This window comes from Mastigoproctus giganteus, chromosome 4 (assembly GCF_048544385.1).
Source record: "Mastigoproctus giganteus isolate SK-2022 chromosome 4, ASM4854438v1, whole genome shotgun sequence".
In the NCBI taxonomy this organism is placed as follows: domain Eukaryota; kingdom Metazoa; phylum Arthropoda; class Arachnida; order Uropygi; family Thelyphonidae; genus Mastigoproctus; species Mastigoproctus giganteus.
This window is the reverse complement of record NC_143578.1, coordinates 188,259,689-188,283,569: the sequence shown is the minus strand read 5'-3', so window position 1 is coordinate 188,283,569 and position 23,881 is coordinate 188,259,689. Positions and strand designations below refer to the sequence as shown.

At 37.1% G+C, this 23,881-nt stretch overlaps 1 protein-coding gene across 1 annotated transcript in view; it reads right to left on the bottom strand.

Moving 5' to 3' along the window:
• The window catches only part of LOC150087268 (Fanconi anemia group A protein-like), a 202,739-nt gene that overhangs the window by 90,302 nt on the left and 88,556 nt on the right, over nt 1-23,881 (bottom strand). Inside the window, exon 5 of the mRNA XM_090372428.1 lies at nt 9,642-9,818. Coding sequence (XP_090228554.1) covers nt 9,642-9,818 — 177 coding nt within the window. The remainder of the gene's footprint in view (nt 1-9,641; nt 9,819-23,881) is intronic.

Below are 23,881 nucleotides of genomic sequence, written 5' to 3'. Positions count from 1 at the left end.
TGATTATTATTTGTAGCAGCATATTAGAGAAAGCACTAGGGGTGAGAATATTCTTGATCTCATCAGTACTAACGAATCAGATTGCAACACAGGGCTTAAAGTACAGGAACCATTGCCAGGAAGTGATCATGCAATCGTCAGTTGGAAGATGAAGAAAGATGTTGCAGTAGTTAAAGGTAAAGGCACAGAAGAGGTAATTTTAACTTCAGAAGAGGGAATTTTGGCAGTTTAAGGAACCATATGGCATCTCTGAATTGGACGGATTGTTGAGGGAGGACGAATATTTTGAATTATGGAATACTTTTAAAGCAAAAATTACAGAAGCCACAAATGCAATTTGTGGCTTCTGTAATTTAGGGAGGCCAAGGATGTGTATGAGAATGCATTGGCTAAGAGAGCAAAGAATGGGGACAAGGAATTGTTCATGTATATGAATTCATTGAAGATGAAAAGCAAATCAGACTGGACCTTGTGCACTGGGCGTGGAAAATTCTTAGATAATCCAGCTGAGGTTGCAGATGAACTGAATTGTTAGTTTACTCAGTTTTTACTGATGGAAGAACTTTCATGCTGTGCGAGTGAGACTGAGCCACATGAAATTAGTGATTTTGTAATTACAGACGATTCTTTATTAAAAAAACTATTGAGCATAAGGGCAAGTAAGGCTCCTAGAGTTGATGGCATATACCTGGTAGTTATGAGGGAGACTTCAAGTGAGTGTATTGAACCACTGAGGTTAATTATGAGGGCATCTTTGGATTGGGGGTAGATTCCTTTGGATTTGAAAAGTGCCAAGGTATTGGCAATACATAACGGCCATTCTAAGAGTGAAGTTGGTTAACTACAGACTGGTTTTTCTGACTTCGGTGGTAGGAAAAATCTTAGAGAGAGAGAGATGATTAAGAGTACAATGCAAGGAAATTTAGAAAGACATGGTATTATGAATAACACATAACATAGTTTTGTTAAGGGAAAATCATTTTTAACTAACATAGTAGGTTATTTTGACACAGTTACTCATGACTGGACATAGGAAAGAATTTCAATATAGTTTATTTGGATTTTAGCAAAGCATTTGACTCAGTTCCTCATGAGAAGTTACCGTATAAGCTTGAACAGGTTGGGATTACTGGTAAGATTCTAAGATCGACTGCTGGGTGGCTGTAGGGCAGAAGGCAGAGGGTTGTGATTAATGGATATTCTTCAGATTAGTGTAACGTCAGGAGTGGGGGTCCCTCAAGGTTCAGTTGTTAGACCACTGTTGTTTATCATTTTCATAAATGACATCGACAAAGGGATATAAGGCATGATGTCAAAATTTGCAGATGACGTAAAGATTGGCAGAATTGTTAATGATCAGTGCCAAGCAGTGCTCCTTCATGATGACTTGAACAGACTTCAAAGATGGTGAGAAAAGTGGCAGCTATGTTTTTATGCTGCTGTTAAGTGCAAAGTCTTATACTTGAGAAATAGCAACCCACAAATAAATTATACACTTGGTGGGGTTGAATTAAAAACAGTGGAGGAGGAAAGGGATCTGGAAGTTACAATATGGGCAGATTTGAAGTTTTCCGAACAGTGTAAACGGGCAGCCAGGAAAGCCCATGGTGTCCTATCGATGCTTTATCATGCATTAACAACCCTGCCAAAATGTGATCCCTGCCTGTAAAAACCCTGCCATGACTGTCATTAACAACCCTGCCAAAGGTTGGCAGGGTTGTTAATGACAGTCATGGCAGTGTGCTACTGCAACAGGATCTAGATAATTTGGGCAGATGGGCTAAGAAGTGGCAACTGAAGTTTAACCTTGACAAATGCAAAGTACTGCATATGGGTAGAAGTAACCCCCAAGAAATGTACCAACTGTGTGGTACTACACTTAAGGTGGTAGAAAATGAAAAAGACCTGGGAGTAATTGTGCAGTCCGATATGAAGTTTTCTGAGCAATGCAGACAGGCTGCCAGGGCAGGTCATGGGGTTTTGTCAATGATATATAGGAATTTTGCTAGCAGGGAAAAGGAGGTGATTGTCCCTCTGTATAAGGCAATGGTCAAGCCATGCCTTGAGTATTGCATACAGGTCTGGAGGCCTCATTTTAGGAAGGATGTAGATTTGCTTGAGCGTGTACAGAGAAGAGCAACAAGATTAGTGAGGGGAATGAAGGGATCCTCTTACCAAGAGAGGCTTAAGTTCTTCAAATTGCAGTGGCTGGAGACTAGGCACCTGCGCGATGATCTGATTGAGGTGTATAAGGCCTTGAATGGGTTGAGCATGCTGAATTCTGATGGGATCCTTCCACTTATTCAGATTACGAACCTACGGGGGCATAAATTCAAATTAAGAAAGGACAGATGTAGAATAGATGTGTGGAAATTTGCCTTTAGCCAGCGGGTGGTTAATTGCTGGAACAAACTTCCATCTGTCATTGTGGAAGTTGATAAGTTAAATAAATTTAAGGAGGAACTGGACAGGCATTTGGAGGGAATGGTGTGATTTTTTTTTTTTTTTTTTTGGCTGATGCTGCATAAGCTCATACACTTGCTTTCTTGCATCACATACCACTGCTACTACTACTATTATCCTGTTGAAATAGGAAGATCATAATGACACTGTATAAGGCTACATTTGGAATACTGTGTTCAATTACGCAGACCTCATCTGAAAAAAAGACATTGAGCTTCTTGAAAGGGTCCAAAGATCTGCAACTTGAATGGTGAGTTCAGCAGAAGGATGACTGTATGAATAAAGACTCCAATTATGTGGGCTACAGAGCTTGGAAACCAGGCACCTCGGAGGTGATCTGATTGAGGTTTACAAGGCTCTGAGAGGGATTAGTAAAATGAATGAAGGTGGAATTCTTACTGTTATAAAGAATTCCAGAACTAGGGATCATAAATTCAGAATATAGGGCTTGAGGCTTAACTTAGATTGTAGGAACTTTTCTTTTAGCCAGTGAGTTCACTGATTGCTGGAACAAGTTGCACATGCAGGTAGTCAAGGCTGACAACTTGAACAAATTCAAAGGTCAACTGGATGAGGAGCGAGGCAAACCTGTATTACCTGTATGAGGAGGGAGGCATATAATTTGTATTTTCTTATGTATTTGGTGGTTTTTTTTTGGTTTTTTTGTCAGTGCAGCAAAAGACTGTGGCTTCCTTGCACTATATGTCAAATGCTATTACTTACTCTTGGTTTTAAGCTCCCGAAAAGGTACAAAATGGACATGTCTGGCGAAATTATTAAAAAACAACATCTGAATAATGAAAGACATCAAAATATGTTGACTATAGAGCCTTGGTAACTTGGTAACTTGGTAACTAGGCACCTTAGAGGAAGAGATAACTGAAATTTATATCACTCTGAGAGGAGAAAGTAAAATGAATGAAGGTAAAATTTTCAATGTTATAAATGATTCTGGAACTAGGGGCTGTAAATCAAATTATGGAAGAAAGAGGTTTAGATCGGAAGTAGAAAGTTTTTTTTTAGCCAGCAAGTTGTTAATTACCAGAATAAGTTGCCTCCATGGGTAGCTGAGGTTGATATTTTGGAGAAATTCAAAGTTTAACTTGATAGTTACCTATGTAGGAACAAAATCACATAGATAGTTTATTTTATTTATTATCATTTGGTGCAGCAAAAGACTTGCTTCCTTGCACCATATGCCTAATACTGATACTAGTTAGTTAGTTAGTTGTTTGGTTTTTAGGAGCATTAGCAACTATGGCCATATTGCTCAGGGATATGCGGTGGTCATTCCCTGACCTTTCCACATCCTCCATATTTGGTGGTGATGGGCTCGAACCCCGGTCTAATCAAGAAGCGTGTGCTACGCACTGCTGCTCCTTCCCACCTGGCTACAGAGGCGCCAATACTGATACTAAATTTTCCATCCTGTTTGCACTTCTCTCTATCACCCTGATTTCTCTAATTAAGAACTAGCAAGAAACAGTCAGCACATTTGGGTTCCATGTTTCTAAGTACTGTTCTTTCATAATAAAAATATCTTGATGGAAGCTTACCCCCATGCAGAATACTACAAAAGTAACGAAAGCAGATTATCAATAATATGTTTTTTATAAAGCTGTTAGCATGACTCTGCTATAATTATTGTCTTCAATGTCAAAACAGTTTGGAAAGCCTTCCATGTTTCTTTTTCGAGATAAACATTTTTGAGATAAACATTTAATTAAGTAACCAAATATTAAGATATGATGGTCTGTGATTTTGCTGTGTAAACCCTTCTGGGTTTACACAGCAAAATCACAGACCATCATATCACTATAATGTAATGCGACTAAGTACTGGTGATCAATTATATATTTAAAATTCCATAAATATAATATTTGCACATCATTAAATACAGCTTGATCATGTAATTTGTGGAATGGCCCCTTAAATTTTAACCTTTGCCACTGAGATCTGGTGGTTTTGTTCCTTTTCAAAATAATCTCCTTTCAAATATTTGCACATGTGCACTTGTGTAGCACTCACAAAAGAAATTTCTTGATTTGAGAGCAGCCACTGGGCCATAGATTCTTGACCTTCTTTAATGCACCAGTGTCATTTTAAAATTAGTTTCTTTAAAACATCTGTCTCTGTAAACCTCTGACATATCTCTCACAATTTCTGTAGCACTCGTATAAGTCAAATACAATAGTGTATAACAAAAAGCATTGCTTAGTCTTCAGATCTTCCATTATGCAACTTACAGAATGGTTCAAACTTACAGCACATAACTGAAGGTCACTTGCCAACTGTCAGACAAAATGGTCAGAACTTTATGCTGTGTCCTTCGACATCACTCTCCTGCCATCTAACAATAGTTAGCCACATCTTGAGTGTTTGTACAGAGGCACTGCCATTCCATGAGTTAAATTATACACATGATACAAATACATATGGAGTCAGCATGAGTAGCTGCCTTACATTATATTAATGACATTACATTTATATTAAACTGATATTGCATTATATTTATATTACATCTACATTCACATTATACTGATATCACAGTAGTTTATATAGTATACATTATACTAATACAATATTATATTTACATTATACTATTACAATATAGGTAGTGTAAATGCATCAGGAAGACATGAAACAGATTAGTGAGAATGGTGTGATTAAGAACAACACGTACAGAATTTTTTTTAAGTAAAGGAAAAAAATGAATAAACTAACAAGCACTAAATTTTCTGAAGATATCATCAAAGTTGTATTCTAATGTTTGGATTTCTGGGACAATAAAGATGTCCTCTTATCTTTGCATCACTAAGTCATTAAGTCACTGAGTTGCTTATCTTTGCATCATTGGGAACTTATTCTTTAAATAACCAATGATGCACTTTCTTTAAATAATGAAATCTTTTGCCATTCATATTATCATTATTATTATTATTACTAGCCATATAGTGCAAGGAAGCCTGAGGCTTATTCTGCACCAGCCAAAAAAAATTTCTAATTACCCTGAGAGAGAGAGAGAGAGAGTCAGAAGTAGAAGGGAATCACCAAGAAAGAGAAGAACAATGATACCCAGCTCAAGACCCTGGGTGCGCCAAGCTCATACTCACCAGATGTGAGTCCCTGGGGTTAAATTTGTAGCATTCATGAAAGTTTTCATCAAGCCCAGTATAATGGGAAGCAGAGGTGCCAGAGAAGCTTCACATTGACTTAACAAGGACTAGAGTGAAACATTCTTTCACCCTATCACTAAACTACATAATGAGGTCTTTGGTTCATTTATTCTACTTGCATAAAGCCCAGAAACTACAGAAAAAGTGCTATGAATTTTAGATAACTGCATGTACTCCATCTGTATTCACTGTAATTAATGCTCTTGAAAAGCAATATTCTCAAAAAAATTTCTTCATCTGTATAGCATGTACTACTGAAAAACAGATGGATATGTTTTTCCAATATGTATAAGCACTTTTCAGCCATTTCTGTAGCACACAAGCTCACAACTACAGACAAATCAAAAATATTCACAAAGGTGAATATAGCAACACAGCCTCCACTAAAATGAGGTCAAAATGATACACTCCAACAGGAAGTGCCTGTTGGAGTATATTATCTTGACCACAAACATGCATATTGGATTGAAACACTGAGTAGCAAGATTAGTAACTCCACAGCATCTGTCACTGTTCTAGAGGTATATGAACATCAGGAACAACATCACTCAAAATACTGCAGTGACTGTGCTATTTGGCTTTATGCACTTTTGCCTTGCCATTTCACTAAATGTTGTGCAAATGGCTGACCATCAAATTAACATTTACAGGAACATTTATAATTTGGCCCAAAATTCCATGTATTGGCTGAACCCATGTCTTAGTCTTCTAATTTGCATTAATGGTATATGAGGAGAAATAAGTTGCTCGGTTACTAAATCCAACTGAGACAGATGGTGTGGAATAGCAGGATAAACAAAACCATTGCTCTTCGAAAATGTTGGAATGGAATCATTTTTGAGAGATGCTCGACAAGTATTACAAGCTTTCATGGTCATTACATCTGCAGTTGGAAATTCTAGAAGTAATAGGTAACTTCCTGGAGTGCACAATTTTACATCATTTTCATACCATAATCAATCACAGATATCAAAAACAGCTCCAAATGTATTTTTCAGAAATTGTTGTTCTTTATAGGAGTTACGGTCATGTTCAACATTCTTAGAAAATTATTTCATGCTCGAAATCATTTACAAGAATTTACAATCATTTGAAACCTGTCGAATGTCTACAACAGGCAATTGAGCTGAAATATTAGCATTAGCATTAGTAGAGGCATTTGATGCAAGAAAGCAAGCTTATGCAGCATCAGCCAAAAAAAAAAAAAAAAAATAAAGTAAAATAAATAAATAAAAAATAACCACTTCCACTTCACCCCTCTGTTCGTTCGAAATACCTGTCCAGCTAAGCCTTAAACTTATTTAAGCTATCAACTTCCACGACAAGGGATGGAAGTCTGTTCCACCTACCAACCACCTGCTGGCTAAAGGCAAATTTCCGCACATCTATCCTACATCTGTCTTTCCTCAATTTGAACTTATGCCCTCTCAGGTGATTATTCTGAGCAAGAGGAAGAATCCCATCAACATTGAGCATGCTCAAACCATTCAAGGCTTTGTACACCTTTATCAGATCACCTAGCTGGTGCCTAGTCTCCAGACTGTAATTCGCAAAACTTAAGCCTTTCTTTGTAAGAGCACCCCTTTGTTCCATTCACTAATCTTGTTGCTCTTTTCTGTACTCGTTCCAGCAGCTCTACATCCTTCTTGAAATGAGGCCTCCAGGCCTGTATACAGTACTCTAGGTGTGGCCTGACCATTGCCTTATACAAGGGAATAATCACCTCCTTATTCCTGCTAGAAAAATTCCTATATATCATTGACAATACACCATGAGCTACTCTTGCAGCTCGTCTGCACTGCTCAGAGAACTTCATATCTGCCTGCACAACCACCCCCAGGTCCCTTTCATTCTCTACCACTGTCAGTGTAGTACCACAGAGTTGATACGTTGCTCTGGGGTTGCTGTTTCCCATATGTAGTACTTTACATTTGTCAATGTTAAACTTCATTTGCCACCTCTCAGCCCATCTGCTCAACCTTTCCAGATCCTGTTGCAGCAGCATAGTGTCAGTAGTGTCCTTGACAACCCTGCCAACCTTCGTATCGTCTGCAAACTTGGACATTAAGCTTGATATACCATCATCAATATCATTTATAAATACAGAGAACAATAAAGGACCCAAAACTGAACCCTGAGGGACTCCACTAATAACATTAGTCTACGATGAGCAGTGTCCATTGATTACCACTCTCTGTCTTCTCCGCCTCAACCACCCCTTTATCCATAGCAGCAATTTGCCTCCAATGCCACACTGCTCCAATTTGTGCAGCAGTCTTCCATGTGCAACAGTATCAAAAGCCTTTCTAAGATACAAGTATATAATATCAAAGTTATTCCCTGCATCCAGTTCTTTTGTGACTGCATCATAGCATCCAATCAAATTGGTCAGGCAAGACTTCCCCTTAACAAAACCATGCTGTGTCCGAGCTATAACTGAAGTCTTGTCTAGATGATCCTGCAGTGCTTCTTTAACCAGTGCCTCCATTAATTTTCCTGGAACAGAAGTTAAACTCACAGGTCTATAATTACTTGTGTCAGCCTTTGATCCTCCCTTGTGAATTGGGGTCACATTTGCACATCTCCAGTCCATGGGTACCTCCCCTGAGTCCAAGGAAGCTCTCATAATTATGGCTAAGGGTTTGCTTACTTCCTTTGCTGCCTCCTTTAATATAACTGGATAGATCCCATCCACCCCAGGTGCCTTTCTTGTATTTATCTTCAACAATTTCTCCTCCACTTTACTCTCAGTTATTACAAGATTCTCTAGCTTACTGCTAGAGTTGAATACACCTCTGGCATTCCCCTCGCTGAATAACTCCTCATGTGTGAATGTCGATGCAAAATATTCATTTAGTTTGTTAGCTACCTGAGCAGGGTCATCAACAGTTGACCCATCGATATCAGGTGGACAAATCTGATTCATCCCCTTCCTTCTAGAGTTTACATAAGTAAAGAACTCTTTGCTGTTTTTCTTCGCATCCCTTGCCAAGGATCTCTCGTAATATGATTTTGTTTCTTTCTGGATGATGCAATCGAAGCTAGTCTTGCAGTATAATTTGTCTAGCTGATTCGGGAATCAATTGAAAATCCTCTGGTAATTATTTTGAACTCAGATCTTCTGGATCGAAATCTTCAGGAATTTCTTGAATATAATTTCATGATGTCGCCGGTCCAGCTTCTTGATGAGAATCAATGTAGAAGGTTGATGTTGATCAAATGTCTTCCCTAGAACATTTGCAACTGCAGTTGGACATCCATTGCGCACTAGAATCACTGAAGGACACAGTAGACATTTTCCCTTCATTTTTTGGATCTTATCCCAGACTGCATTTGGGGTAACAGAATGAGCTATAGAGGAACTGGAATGGAACCAAGAATCCTTGTGGCGCTGATGTTGAATATACCATGCTTTCACATGTGCAGATTTAAAGGATATTAAATTTTCTGTGGTGGGATAGCTTCCTATGGAGGGTTGATGTACTGATGGATATTCCTGTGGCTTCATGGACCACTCCATGATGTTTTTCATAGATAATATGCATGAGGCATGAGCAGACCTAAACAGGTGTGTTTGTGTGGTTTGTTGAGCACATTACATGAGTATGCGAGGCTGTCCAGACTTTTCTTTCATTGAGATATCACCTAGTCTTCTACCTTTGAATAAAATCAGCCACAGTAGACTTTAGGCAGTTCAGACAAGTCATACTTACATTCACAGAAAGGTTACTAATGAGGCATTCAACCACCATTCAACTTTGAAAGTCTAAGTTCTGATACAGGACCAATACTGGCTTCTAAAGCACTGTTGCTGAAAAGGCAGACTATGAGATTTGTATGTCTGAGTCAATATGTACACAGGATGAGGAACTTTTGGCATATAATATTTGTGTGTGCGAGGGGGGGGAATACTTTTAATACCACTATGTTTAAATTTTGTTATAATGATAACCTATATGTAAGAGTAATATTCAAACTGAAAGTTTTTAATTAAAAACTTACATTGCTGGTTAGCATGTTCCATAAATGTAGCAGTAAGGGTCTGTGAAGAACAGGGTGGCCACTGATAATAGTTACAATATCCCAAGTGCTAAGCAATACTCTGTTTTCTTCTGAACAAACATTTGTACTAGCAGTTAGATGGAATTTGCAGAATGCACTTAGAACAGTATCAATTATCTAAAAGAAAATAAAAATAAGTAATATTTAACATATTGCAATAGTAATAATTCATTTAAATTTAGCTTGATTTTATACTAAGTTTTCCATTCAGATTTTAGAATTTTCCAAGTGTTCACCTAAAAAGAAATTTGGAATGTACCTTAGGCATGCACCCAAAGGGTGAAAAGCTAAAATCTCATGATATGAATATATAGAATGAGCAAAAATTTAGAATCCATTCTTTCATTTTAAGTATTATTCAAAAAGTATTAAAATTATAAAATAAAGTAATCTTTTATTATGTAAAAACCCAGCATTTTTTATATGACCATAAATAATGATCCAAAGTGGCTTTGTTTCTTCAGAAGCTACACACCCTGTACCTGGAAAGGAGGCCATTTGTTTCTAAATGCCATATAAGGCAAGCATTGGTTGTTCTTTCCTGGATCATACAGAGACAGCTTGTCACAGCAATGGGATAACACTTACTTAGATTTTTAGAGTCCTTTCCTGGCTTTGGATTGACAAGGACAATTGCCTTTCACCAGGAAATTCTTTGTCAAGAAAGATTCTATTAAATAAAATTAAAAGGTTATCCTTAGATTGTGTAGGAAAGAGTTTTATCATTTCATTGTAGATGTCATTTGACCTAAATGCACTTGCTTGTACATGTACTTAATTCTTCCTGTGTGAAGGATTTCTTATATGGTTAAAAACCTTTCAAGGAGAAGTTTAATGCACGCTTCTCACTTCTCTGTTTTAGGGTCAGAAACTCTGAGGGGAGAATAATGTCACTGCCGAGATTTTTGAAAATGTCTTCCCTAGAACATTTGGACATCCATTGTCACAGTAGAATCACTATCTCTAGAATCACTGAAGGACATAGTAGACATTTTCCCTTCATTTTTTGGATCTTATCCCAGACTGCTTTTGGGCTAACAGAATAAGCTATAGAGGAAATGGAATGGAACCAAGATTCCTTGTGGCTCTGATGTTGAATATACCATGTTTTCACATGTGTGTGCAGATTTAAAGGATATTAAATTTTCTGTGGTGGGATATGCGAAACCAAAGTTTTTGCAATGGTGAAAACCATGCTGATGTTTTGCAGATTTGCAAAACATCTGCACGCAACTGCAGCTGTATGAATAATACCTTCTGTAATGTGTATCTCTGCATCACTGACTGGGCATGCCAAGCAGCTTTATCCAACCTTCACCATGACATCCTTAGGGGCTGACATGGTCCTTTCTCTGTCAGAAGAGATATCACAGGGAAGTGATCAAGGGATCTCTTTCTAGGGATTTTCTTTGACTTCCTATGCAAAAAAAAAAGTGAGAGAGAGAGATTAATGTCAGTAAATGTATGGGTAGGCATGTGAAGAAAGGTGTATGTTCCCACATTTAAGAGGGAAAGCTTGTTATTTTTGAACATGTCTTCACATTAATGTCTGCACTACTCCACAGGGTACTATGTACATTGAGATCCTCTAATAAGAGAATATGAGAAAGCAGTTGTGTAATGAGATAAAGGTCTATCTGGGAGGTGTTCATTCCAGGTGTAAAATATAGAGATTGTCAAGACAAACCCAACAAAGAGGTGACCTCTTATTGCCAACTGCCTCTATGTTGGCAATAAGAGGATTTAGAAAGGTATGGTTGGCCACTAGGATGGCTATTCCTCCATGAGGAACCCCATCCCTACTATCTTTAGTTATCAGGCTGACATTCCTTAAAGTGGGGTCCTCATATTTGCCTTTAGATGTCTTCTGCAAACAGAGACAAATTTTCTTCTGCTAATGGAGCAGGGGCTTGATGTCATCAACATTCTATTGGAATTCACAGAAATTTCACTATGAATTTGGCCATTATTGGAGTTTGATGGATCTGTCAGCCAGCTTCTGAATTGCTGAGGGCATAGTTTTCTTAGGTTTTTTTTTTTTTTTTTTTTAGTTTTAGATTTATTATTTTTTTTTTTCAGGGAAGTATGGATGCTATCCTGTGTCCATTTCTTCCTCTGCAAATAGCTCCAAGATCAAGTCATCTAGCACATCCTTCACCTCAACATCCATTTTTTCTTGTGTGACAACAAGGAGTACTTCAGTTTTTGGAGGTTTCCCTTTATCATAAGGTTTCTGTTGAGGCAATGCAATAAATGGTATTGATATAGGAGTAGCAGTTGACTGGTTATTCTGTGTTGGTTTTTTTTTAGGAGCATTAGCAACTAAGGCCATATTGCTCCGGGGATATGCGGTGGTCATTCCTTAACCTTTCCGCATCCTCTGCATTTGGTGGTCACAGGCTCGAACCCCGGTCTAATCAAGAAGCGTGTGCTACGCACTGCTGCTCCTGCCCACCTGGCTACGGAGGCGCCTCTGTGTGGGATTTTTTGTCTTAATATACAGCATACAATGGAAGTAAATGATCCTTTAAGTGGAATAGTTATTTCAGTTTTTTGTGTGATGGATTATCTCCCTGCAATCTTCTACACGTATAAACACGCTTGCTGCCTCTTATATTTGCAAGGGTTCTTTTTATGCAGTGTAACTTACATCTTTTCTAGATTTTGATATGATATCATTTCTCAATTGGATTATTTCTCTGCAACAGTTGCATTTTAACAAGATTCAGAATCGACATCACTTGAATAGAATTGTATTTCAGTATCAGATAACATATTATAAAGAGCCGCATTACAGCACAGCATTGGCAATTCATTTTTATGCAAGTTTGCACTCCAACAGTGAATGTGTTAAGATTTGTTGCTATTTATAGGTTTATAGCTTTTCTTGCATCATGATATGATAAGTTCAGCTCTGCCTTTAATCTCTGTATATTTCTCCTCTTTCCACAGCTGGCATGCTCATGAATAAGCAATGTGCTTGCCTTGGCAGTTAATAGATGTAGGTCCTGTAGCTGAAAAAGATAGTAATTTTGTGGTCCTTTGCAACACAGTGAATGCATACAAGGGCACCATGACTGGCCATTTGTGAGTGTCCATATTTTTGACACTTAAAACAGGCCTTACTGGACAGTGCAAGTACCCAGCATTAATGAATTCTGAGATGTCGGTGAATTGAAAGTAAGGACAATGTTTCTCATAGGGACTAGATTCCCATCCCTACATATGAATATTCATTTTGCAGCTGTCACTTCTTGCAATTTTAGCTGTGAACCGATTTCCTTTTCAGACACTTCAAGAAGGTTCCCCTCGGGATGAGTTCAGTGTCTTATGTAGTGTTATAGTAATTGACATTCCTCCAAAGGAGGTAGCTTGGTGGAGCTATACTGAGTGCTTATCACTTTTGTCTCAATGAGGATGTCTCCAGAATATAGCTTTATGACAGATGGGGAGGGGGCTGTCAAACCTTCCAGTGCTTCTATATAAAATAAAAGCATTGTATGTATCCTGTAAGCACAAAAGATGTTTTATTTTAGGTGAAAACATCCTTGGCTTGGACGAGGTTAAAGGAGTTTAGTATGAAAAGAATCTGAACTTGTTTAACATTTTAAAGCATTTATTTTTTTCGAAATTTTAAGAATTTGCGGTTGCAATACATGTTCAATAGGTAATTTGTTTACAATGGGTTTGTGATAGCTAAAATATGATACATACACTTGAGATTGTAAAGAGTGTAAACATCTTTGAAATACAGCATCAATTATAGTTCCATGATTAATAGTCGATACAGATCTAGAAGTATTTAACATTAGTCCAAATTTATTTTCTAAGAAATCAGTCAAAGGTTTGGATTGAGGATTGAAAAATTAAAGTCGAAATCTCCCCAAAATATCATTGGTATTTGGTCGCATTTCTTGTGAGAAAATTATTGTAACAATGCAGCTCCTTTGATCGTGTAAGAAAGTAAAACGAAATGGCTGAATTCAATGATGTGTTGGATCTTTTGTTTAGGTGAAATGTAAATGACTATTGACAATATCATTTGACCATCAGGACGTAGGCATTCAGCTGCACAAATGTCTCCATCCAACAGGTCTAACACTCATGGATTTGCCAACAGTTTGTTGATAAATCACTTCCATATGAGAAGCAACAACACGAGTACGATTTTCTCTCTGATGATAAAATGCCACACCACCAGCTTGTTGATCTTCTTGTTTGAATTGAACGACACAATCGAAGTTAGGTATGCTTACTTATTCTTTGTTATTTAGCCACATTACAGAAAGTAAAAGTAAATTGCATTGTTGTGTGTGAATCAGTGAGATCGTCACTGAGGGCACATAAACTTTGACAATTTAACGTTAGAATGGAAAGATCTTGTCGTTTACTGATGAACTCATAAAAAGTATCTTGCATGTAAGTAGAGGATTACTTGACACCCTGGTCATTTCAGCTTGAAGTGGAACAGTGAATGTAGCGTTTCTCAATCCATGATAAAATTTCTTTCCTCCATTTGCAGCAATAATGCAAAGATCATTAATATTGGTAACTCGAGATAATGCAACATAAACTAGTTGTTGTTTGTGACATTTCTCGTATTCATAAACTATGGAATTGAAAGTACCTCCCTGAGATTTATGGATAGTAATAGCACAAGCTGGTATTAGTGGAAAATGATTATGTTTAGCCGAGATCGTTCTGTTGTTATTAAAAGTTCAGCTTCTTCTTGTGATGGGTACAGCTTCTAAATTGATTTCTCCTAGCCATAGCAAACCGATAAGCCTTCGTTCTATCAAGTCGACCCATAGCAGACGATCTTGGCAATCTCAACCAAAGACGCTTAATACAACTAGTCTCTTCATCATATTTAATACACGCCAATTTTCCTAAAGCTCCATTAGCCAGACCATTGGACATGTCAATATTAATGGTTATCATGTATGGTTTGCCAATAAGTAAAGGAAATTCGTATGGTAATCCATCGGTGTCTAATACTGCCATTTTATTAAGTTTTTGTCACACATGAGCCTCACATTCTGCATCTCTGCACCCGACAAATATATCTTGAGCAATCGACATAACTGTATTCGAATGATGAATTTAGCACAGAATTGTTCACAGATTTAGTTTTCAAATATTAATGAACACCATCATAACACAAATTGTCCGCTTGTTCTTTGCTCACAAATCTCGACTTGATAAGTTCTTGTTCATCGTCAGTTAACGGAACACCGTTTCTGATTTTAGTCAACATTCTAGAGAATTCTGAATTCGACTGTCTCATTACTTCATTGAGTTCTTAATATTGTAACCCATGCCAAAGATTGGGGCCTGTGATGCAATGCTTAAGCTGTTGATAAATAGGCATTGCTCACACAGGGGGGGAGGGGATGCAGCTGTAGCAAATCACCAATCAAAAAAAAATGTCTAATCCACCTCTATCTGAGATAAAAATTCAGCTCCAATCATACTAACTTCATCGATAATGAAAATACATACATATTTGAAAAGAGTACAATATTGTTGAGCAACTTCATAAGACAGAGGTAAATTCTTTGATATTGAAATTTTCAATGCAGTGTGCAAGGTAGTACCATTAATATTTAGGAATTAGGAATTGATTTCAAAAATGCCAAATTGTTTTCAATAGCAACTTTTCCTGTACTTCTACTGGAAAAGTTGCTATTGAAACTTTTCCTGTACTTCTACTGGAAAAGTTTCAATAGCAACTTTTCCAGTAGAAGTACAAGTTATAGCTTTTCCAGTAGAAGCACAAGTCATGGCTTTTCCAGTAGAAGCACAAGTCATGGCTTTTCCAGTAGAAGCACAAGTTATATAAGCATTACAGAAATTATCAGTGCTAGTAAAACAATTATAAGCTTCCGTCAATAATCAAATCGTGAACGTCTTGCCACAGCCAGCAGGGCCAGTAAGGAATATTTGGATAGGTTGACGATTAGTTAGAAGTAAAGTATAAATGACATGCAATAAAATTCCTTCCTGTTTTAAATTAGCTTTTCGCAATAAATTCCAAAACTGAATGTTCGGCATTAAATTTTCTCATTTCTTTGCTATTGCACCAAACTGATTTAAAGTTGCTTGTCGAAGATAGCTATTCATTTCACTGTCTGGGTGTTTGAAGAAATCTTTAAATGGATCAGTGTCTTCACGAATCAACATTGCAAAGTTTGTATATCACAGATGATGGCTACATCGGCTTCTATGTCAGTATAGTATATTTCACAACAGATTTCCATAGTTTTGTGAATATCTAAATCAGATTCATAATTTTTACAATGTTCTAAAATGATTTGTTCATGTTCATCATACAAAGTGAGAAATTTCATTTCAGACAGTATTTCCTCCTCTTCCCTTCGAAAAGGTAAATGAAGAGTAATCATCTCTCTTTTATATTAATTTCACAGTTGGCTATATTATAGTTTCAATATTGAAGTATTTTTGGATATTGACGAAGTCGATATTCACATCCCAAGGTGTAAGTATAATTGACAACGGTTAGCTAAAATAACATTTTCTAGTTCTGGAAATCTTTTCTCATACTTATTAAACCAATTTTCTTTCCAAATGTTGGTAGAATCGTCACCCATGTTTTCTTGTTCTATTTCTTTGTTCAATTTTCTATTACCCTGCCGCTCGATAGGCCACACAGTAGGTATATAAGTTACAACTGAACTTTCAGACATTGGTTGACGAAGCAAATATCAAGCAGCCTCTTGACTAGTAATTTCGACAGAGTTGAGCATGTCAATGCTTAATTTTCTTGTAATTTCAACGATGTCAAACTCAGGATATTCGTTCATAATTTCAATAATTTTACATTGTAGATTGCTAATCCTGCGATTGGTCTTATTTACATATTCGATGACATAAGCAGCACAAGAATATCTTTGGTGATGAATTGAATGTCCATGTTAGACTTTAAAATGCTAAAAGGATTGAAGGGGTTATGCCATTTTTGATAAGGTTCTCGTTTCAGAAAGACTTTTTGGTCAAGTAATACCAGCTCAAAGTAAATAGATTGAGTATGATTCCGAATGAATGGGATTTTCTTTAAAGAAGTAATCAGTGCTAGTATATTTGTTGTCCTCTAGATTCTTCCACAATTTCTTGCATTCAGCATTATATTTGACTCATCGAGTGTTTTTGACATGGGAATTAAAATCATTGTACATCATGATGGCATAAATGAAGCTTCAAAATGGCAAACCTGTTTGTCAGTAGCTTAGATCCTTGTGTAACAAGTAAAAGTATGTTTATGAGTTTGGAATTTGATATTACCAGAGGCTTTTAAAGTAGAAATGGAGACGAGCTGATTTAACATAGCTATCGCATTCATACCATTTCCCACAGGTTCTTAGGAGCTTAAATTAACTGAAATGCTTAGACTGAAGTAAAGTTAAAATACAACCCAAAAGTTAATTAAAATGAATAGCACATATTACTGCATCTTCATTAACTAATATCACCTTTTCCATAAAATTAAGAGCTTCTGCTTGCTCATCAGGGAAATCCAAACCGCCATGTTTTAATTTGCATAAAATTTTTAGCAACAGGCCAACCGATTTCATTTGCACTCAAAATTAAGAACGATCATTGCAAACAGATTTCTTTTATGTTGTGTCCAGTAATAAATGGAATTAGGAATTTATTTCAAAAATGCCAAATTGTTTTCAATGCAGTTATTAATGTATTCTCAAGATTGGATTTGTTCTTTGGTGAGTTTAGTGTCTTTTCCGACATATTTAAAAGCAACTGTTAACAAATCTCACATTCTTATTCTCATTATTTTCATGGTCATATTAAGATGATAAGGCATCACTTCACACTGATCTGAACGACAAAGTTCACTCAATGCCATCATAAACGGTGTAACTTTTAAATTATCTGTAAATTCTTGATACTGACGGAGGAAAATGGTAGGAAAGAACAATTCCTTGGCATATTCGTCAAAAAGCAATTTTGTGAACATTTTGTTCACCAGGAGCTATTCGTAAATATTTGTCATCGCTCCACAAAGAGTTTGTTGTTGAGCAACTAAACTTTCTTCAATTGGTATAGCTTCACTCATTTCATCACATGTAGGAGCATTATCGTGTTCCAAGTTTTCATCAAAGAATGCTTCATCAATCTCAATATCATACAGACGAGACAAAGGAGTAGATACTTTAACCAAATCCTTACATCTCTTTTATGAATAAAGCCCATTAAATAACTAGATTTGTGTATTTTTTTAACGTTTGATATCAACGTTAAAGCAATAATCGTCATCTGTTCTCCGAGGAAAATGATTCACCATCAAATTAACATTTACAGGAACATTTATAATTTGGCCCAAAAAGTATTGGCTGAAACCATGTCTTAGTCTTCTAATTTGCATGAATGGTATATGAGGAGAAATAAGTTGCTCGGTTACTAAATCCAATTGAGACAGATGGGGTGGAATTGTAGGATAAACGAAACCATTGCTCTTCGAAAATGTTGGAATGGAATCATTTCATACCATAATCAATCACAGATATCAAAAACAGCTCCAAATATATTTTTCAGAAATTGTTGTGCAAATTCTTTATAGGAGTTACGGTCATGTTCAACGTTCTGGTAAATGATTTCATGCTCGACTACTGTTGAACCTGTCAAATGTCTACAACAGGCAATTGAGCTGAAATATGATTTTGTTTCTTTCTGGATGATGCAATCGAAGCTAGTTGTTGCAGTATAATTTGTCTAGCTGATTTGGGAATCAATTGAAAATCCTCAGGTAATTCATTTGAACTCAAATCTTCAGGAAGTTCTTGAATATAATTTCATGATGTCGATGGTCCAGCTTCTTGATAAGAATCTATGTAGAAGGTTAATGTTGATCAAAATCTTGAGAAGCAGATTTTATTAAAATGCATTTTTTTTTTCGTTCTGTTTTTGAACTTGTTCTTTTGTCAACATGGAAAGCTTTTTCGGTGACTTTGAAGCTTTTATTCTTGCATAGGCTGAGGGAGCTGAAATATGATTTTGTTTCTTTTTGTATGATGCAATCCAAGCTGGTTGTTGCAGTATACTCTGTCTAGTCGGATCATGAATCAACTGAAAATTCTCAGGTAATTCATTTCAACTCAAATCTTCTGGATCGAAATCTTCAGGAAGTTCTTGAATATAATTTTGTGATGTCGACAGTCCAGCTTCTTGAGAAGCAGATTTTATTACATTGCATTTTTTTTTTCATTCTCTATGTTTTTGAACTCATTCTTTTGTTGACATGGGAAGCTTCTTCGGTGGCTTTGAAGCTTTTATTTTGTATACTTCTCTCGATTTTCCTCAGCTGGAGTTTTAGCCATTTTTGAAATACTTTTATAGGTATTTTTACAATTCAATAGTTAGCAAAATCCATTTGTAGACTAGTATGACGTCACATTGTTTTATTGTTGCGTTTTTGAATCAAAGCCGTTTAAATTTTAAGCAATAAAATGGTTTTGTGTGAAAGTTCTTCATGTTTTTTAACTCATTCCTTTCCAACACGAGAGGCTTCTTCGGTGGCTTCAAAGCTTTTATTCTTGCATAATATTACTACCTACTGATTACTCTACCAAATCAACGTTACTCACTGAGTTAGAACCTTCAGGACGTGATGTCATTTCCGTATCTTAGCATGAACTTATTCTACTGAATTAACTACTTACCCTACCAAATCAACATTAGTGACTGAGTTAGCATCATTAGCACCAGTTAGGAAGTGACATCATTTAAAATCTAACAGCCACCTAATAGGAAGTGACATAATTTGCGTCATTTAAAATCTAAATGGTCAGTTTTCTTCGTTACCAATCAATTTTACTCTAGTGCCAAATATACATTTATTCTCACAGGAAGGCATGCAGCTCCCTTTTCAGCACACAAACTAATAAGATGACAAGGACAGACTATTGCTTCTAAGCACTCAGTCTCCTCTTTTAATACTACCATTATTACTCCAGTTTTTAGGCCTATCATAACAGGCACATTATCAACACTAAATGCTAGTTTTTTGAAGGAATGCCATATAGCATTCAGGTCGTTCAGAAGATGCCCAACATTGTACCCTGTAGATTCACATTTCAATACTAGCAGTGAGAGCAGGCTGCTTTTGATTTTATGATTATTTTTAATATGAAAGACACCACAATGGCCTGTATCTTGAAACTTTGATTACTGCGATCTGTGGAAATTTAAAAGAATAGAACGTTTTCATACCTCTCCTTCTCCTCTATGAGCAGATTGCCCTAACAATGCCCATTGTTTTTGTTCTTCCACAACCATGTTTTTTGCTATTTCACTACCAGGAAACATGGATAATTATCATCATTCTCTTTCTCAGTGATTTCTCTCTCTCTCTCTCTCTCTCTCTCTCTCTCTCAGGGTAACTCAGAAATTTTTTTTTTGCCTGGTGAAGCAAAAGTCTCAGGCTTTCTTGCACCATATGGCTAATAATGATAATGTTTCTGAACAATACACCTGCAAGATCATAACTTCCTCTGAGCACAACTCAGAGGAAGTTATGATGAACAATAATATCTTTGCACTGGCCCAGTAAACACAGTTGACTCAAATGTACATTTATTTTGAACGTGGCTTCATCTGATCCTACAACTGCATCCTCAAAAGTGCCGATTCCAAAATTTTTATGACAATACCATTCACAAAATTGTGTTTGTCACTCTGGATTATCTTTCTGTATTGCATACAGTAATTGAGGTCTAAAAGGCTTCAAATTTATGGCCTTTAAGATTCTTATAACACTCAACTGACTCATTTGCAGTTTTGATGAACAGTTTTTTTTTTTTTTTTTGTTAGTTGTTGGCGCATCAGCTTCTGTGGCTATAATGCACCTCCCAAAGTTTTTGCATTTTACTCTGATCCAAGCACAAGGCAGGATTCGAACCCGTAACCTTTGGGTTGCCAGGCAGGCATTTTACCCACCATGCTAGCCCGGTCGGCTGATGATGAACGATGCCTTGTTGACTTCTGTGGGAGAATGTTCAAATGCATTCATGACAGCTTCAACATTTTCAATACTTCTTGTCCTTTTTCTCCCACTGCTTGCCTTACTGATAAATTAATTAATTACTTGCCTTAATGTGTACAATTCCATGTTTCTCAAATTTATTATGCAGATGGGTTATTGTTAGATGAGTAGGCACTCTTGTTTCCACACTGTCTTTCCTATGCATGCTGAACCTCCATGACATTTTCAAACTTCCAGTACAAGTTAAATTGACATTCTCTCATCAAAACTTAATTTCATGTTTTACAACATTACTATGGATTTCAATTAATCTGAAAAAATAAATAATAAAAATCAACCATCTAATTCACAAAGAAGAAGAAGAAGAAATCTTTATTGTACAGTAAAGATACAATAATGTGCCAGCCATAGCCAGGAGCTTGACAAGGTTATGGAGTAATACAAAAACATATACAGCATAACAAAAAGATAATAACATGAAATTAACTTAAAAACGTGGCATTAAACCATGCTATAGATATATCCAGATATATAGCTATGAGTATATACATAGTTCTGAGGCAGACAGTACATCAAGGTATATACATGTTCATATATACAAAGCACATATAGATTCTTATAAGTTAGAATATTTCACAGGCCTGTATTAAGTTGTTCAGTATATGGTTTCGCATTTTCTTGTGAAACCATGCGTCAGTGTACCTGCGACGTGGCAGTCTGCGCCTCACAGCAGATACCAGGTGATATTGGTATGAGTTGTCAGACATTCTCTCAGATATGCCAGACAAGCTGTACTTGATACCAGGGAGTCTAAAACGCTAATGGAACTGATATTCGGGTGACACTAAAGTCAAGCGGACCCAATTTCGGCAAAGTCCGGATGGTCTGTGATAGCCAAATCCTCTGCTTGCACCTTCACGATGGTGGGTTAGTAATCCTGGGTATAACCCCCATGCACAAGCAGACTGTGAGCGACCATCTAGGTGTAAACCAACGTAAGCAGCAGTCGAGTTGTGGTGCCCACACCACATCGAGGAATACCACCCCTCTGTGTTAGCAGTCAATACTAGGTGGTAGATAACACTCATCAACCGGTGCAATACCACCACTTTGCTTATTGGAGGCTTGAAGTAGTGGAACCCACGTTTTGCCTCCAGAGCTAAGTTCCGGTCAACCCTTTCCCAATCTTCCATCATGGAGTATGACTAAAACTTTTGAGGATATCATGGCAAGATCCAATCTTCCTTACATTTCGATGGCACACTCTAAAACTGTGTTTGCAGGCCAGCAGCTAGTTAGCACACCGAACCGAACCTATTGGTAGCTCTTTAGGAGGCTTCCGGATCAGCTAGTGTATAATCTTGCTACCTCCACTCTCCCGAATAGCAATTGGAGGGAGTCCGAGTGGTGTGTATGCGGAGACATTGTTGAAGCCGCATTATGTCAAGGATCTGGGTATATTCCTATAATGTGTATGCCATATCCAAAAATTTCATTACTTCATACAGCATGTCCTCCCACTTTTTCTCACTATTGAATACACCATGAATTGTCAAACTAATAGAGTAAGCTTATCTGCGAAAGGATCTAAACCTCCCAAACACTTCCTAGTTCATTTCACAAATATGCAATGCTAATCTCAATTCTAATTCTAATCTCAATGATGTCCATTTCCACTTGCAGTCTGCCAAACCCCATGTACTTTTTCTGACAGAATCTCAGTTATCAGTTGATTCAACTACTGCTCATCTCAGTTGCCCAAATTATTCGCTGTATGATTCCTTTCGTCTCAAAGGTGGTACTTGTGCATATGTCCATTCAAATATTCTCTGTCAGAGACTTGGTAATTTGGAATCTCCTCTTTTCGATCTTCTTTGGCTTAAAATTTTTCTACCTCATTCTGTGAAATTCATCTGTTATCTCTATCGTTCTCCCAACTCCACTAATCACTTGGAGCTCTTTGACTTCCTCTCTTTGCAATTTGACTTTCTACAGTTCAATGTTCCTAACAGTGAAGTAATTTTCCTTGGTGATTTTAATGTTCACAACTCCAGCTGGTTTCGTTTTCTAGTCACACCAACCCAGCTGGTCAAGATGCTGAAGCTTTTCAATTACTAATGACCTTGCACAGATTGTTCATTTACCTACAAGAACACTGGACAATCCTAATCATACAGCCAACACACTTGATCTTTTTCTCACAAACAACTCTTCTAAATAGAAGGTCAAAGTCAGTGGTCCTTAAGGCACCTCAGATCACAACTTGGTGATTGTCTCATCTCCAATGGAGCCTTTATCTCATGGCTATTCCCAACCTCATGTTGTTTGGCATTACAAAAATGCAAAACAGGATAACCTGCGAGGTTTCTTTTCTTCTTTTCCTTGGTTGGATTACTGTTTCAAAACTTCTGATGTCAACGTTTGCTCAGATCGTTTCAGTGAAATTATTCTTGTAGGAATGGAATCCTTTATTCCACACTCCACTTTAAAATCTCATCCTTTATCTAAACCTCGGTTTTCCAATAAATGTGCTAAGGCTGTTCAAGAGAAGAATGTTGCATATCGTAATTGGCTTGTTTCTAATTCTTCAGTTTCATTTTCTGCCTACATTAAAGTTCGTGTCAATTGTAAAGCAGTTATTAATCAGTCCAAACTAGATTTTGAACAGGCTAGGAGTAGAAAACTTGCTTCTTGCCCTAATGGTAGCTGAGCATTCCGGTCTCTTGCCAAAGTTATTGGCCGCAACTTTTGCCCATCTCTGCTCCCACCTCTGTCAAAAGCAAATGGTTCTGTTGTCACTTCAGCCAAGGTTAAAGCTGACCTGCTAGCAACCCATTTTTCTTCCAACTCATGTATTAATGATCATGGTAAAACATCTCCCACCATGCTCCATCCAATGCCTCCAGTGGTCTTCTGTCAAAAGGATGTCAGAAGGATTTTGACAAATATTGATGCTAAGAAAGTTCCAGGTCCTGATGGTATTTCTCCACTTGTTCTTAAGACCTGTGCTTCTGAACGTACTCCTGTTCTTTGCCGCCTTTTTTCACTTTCTTATTCCAAAGGCATTTTTCTTTCTGCTTGGAAATTTGCTCAACCAGCCAGTTCCTAAAAAGGTCGACAAATCCAATTATCGTCCCATTGCAATTACTTCTACTCTTTCTAA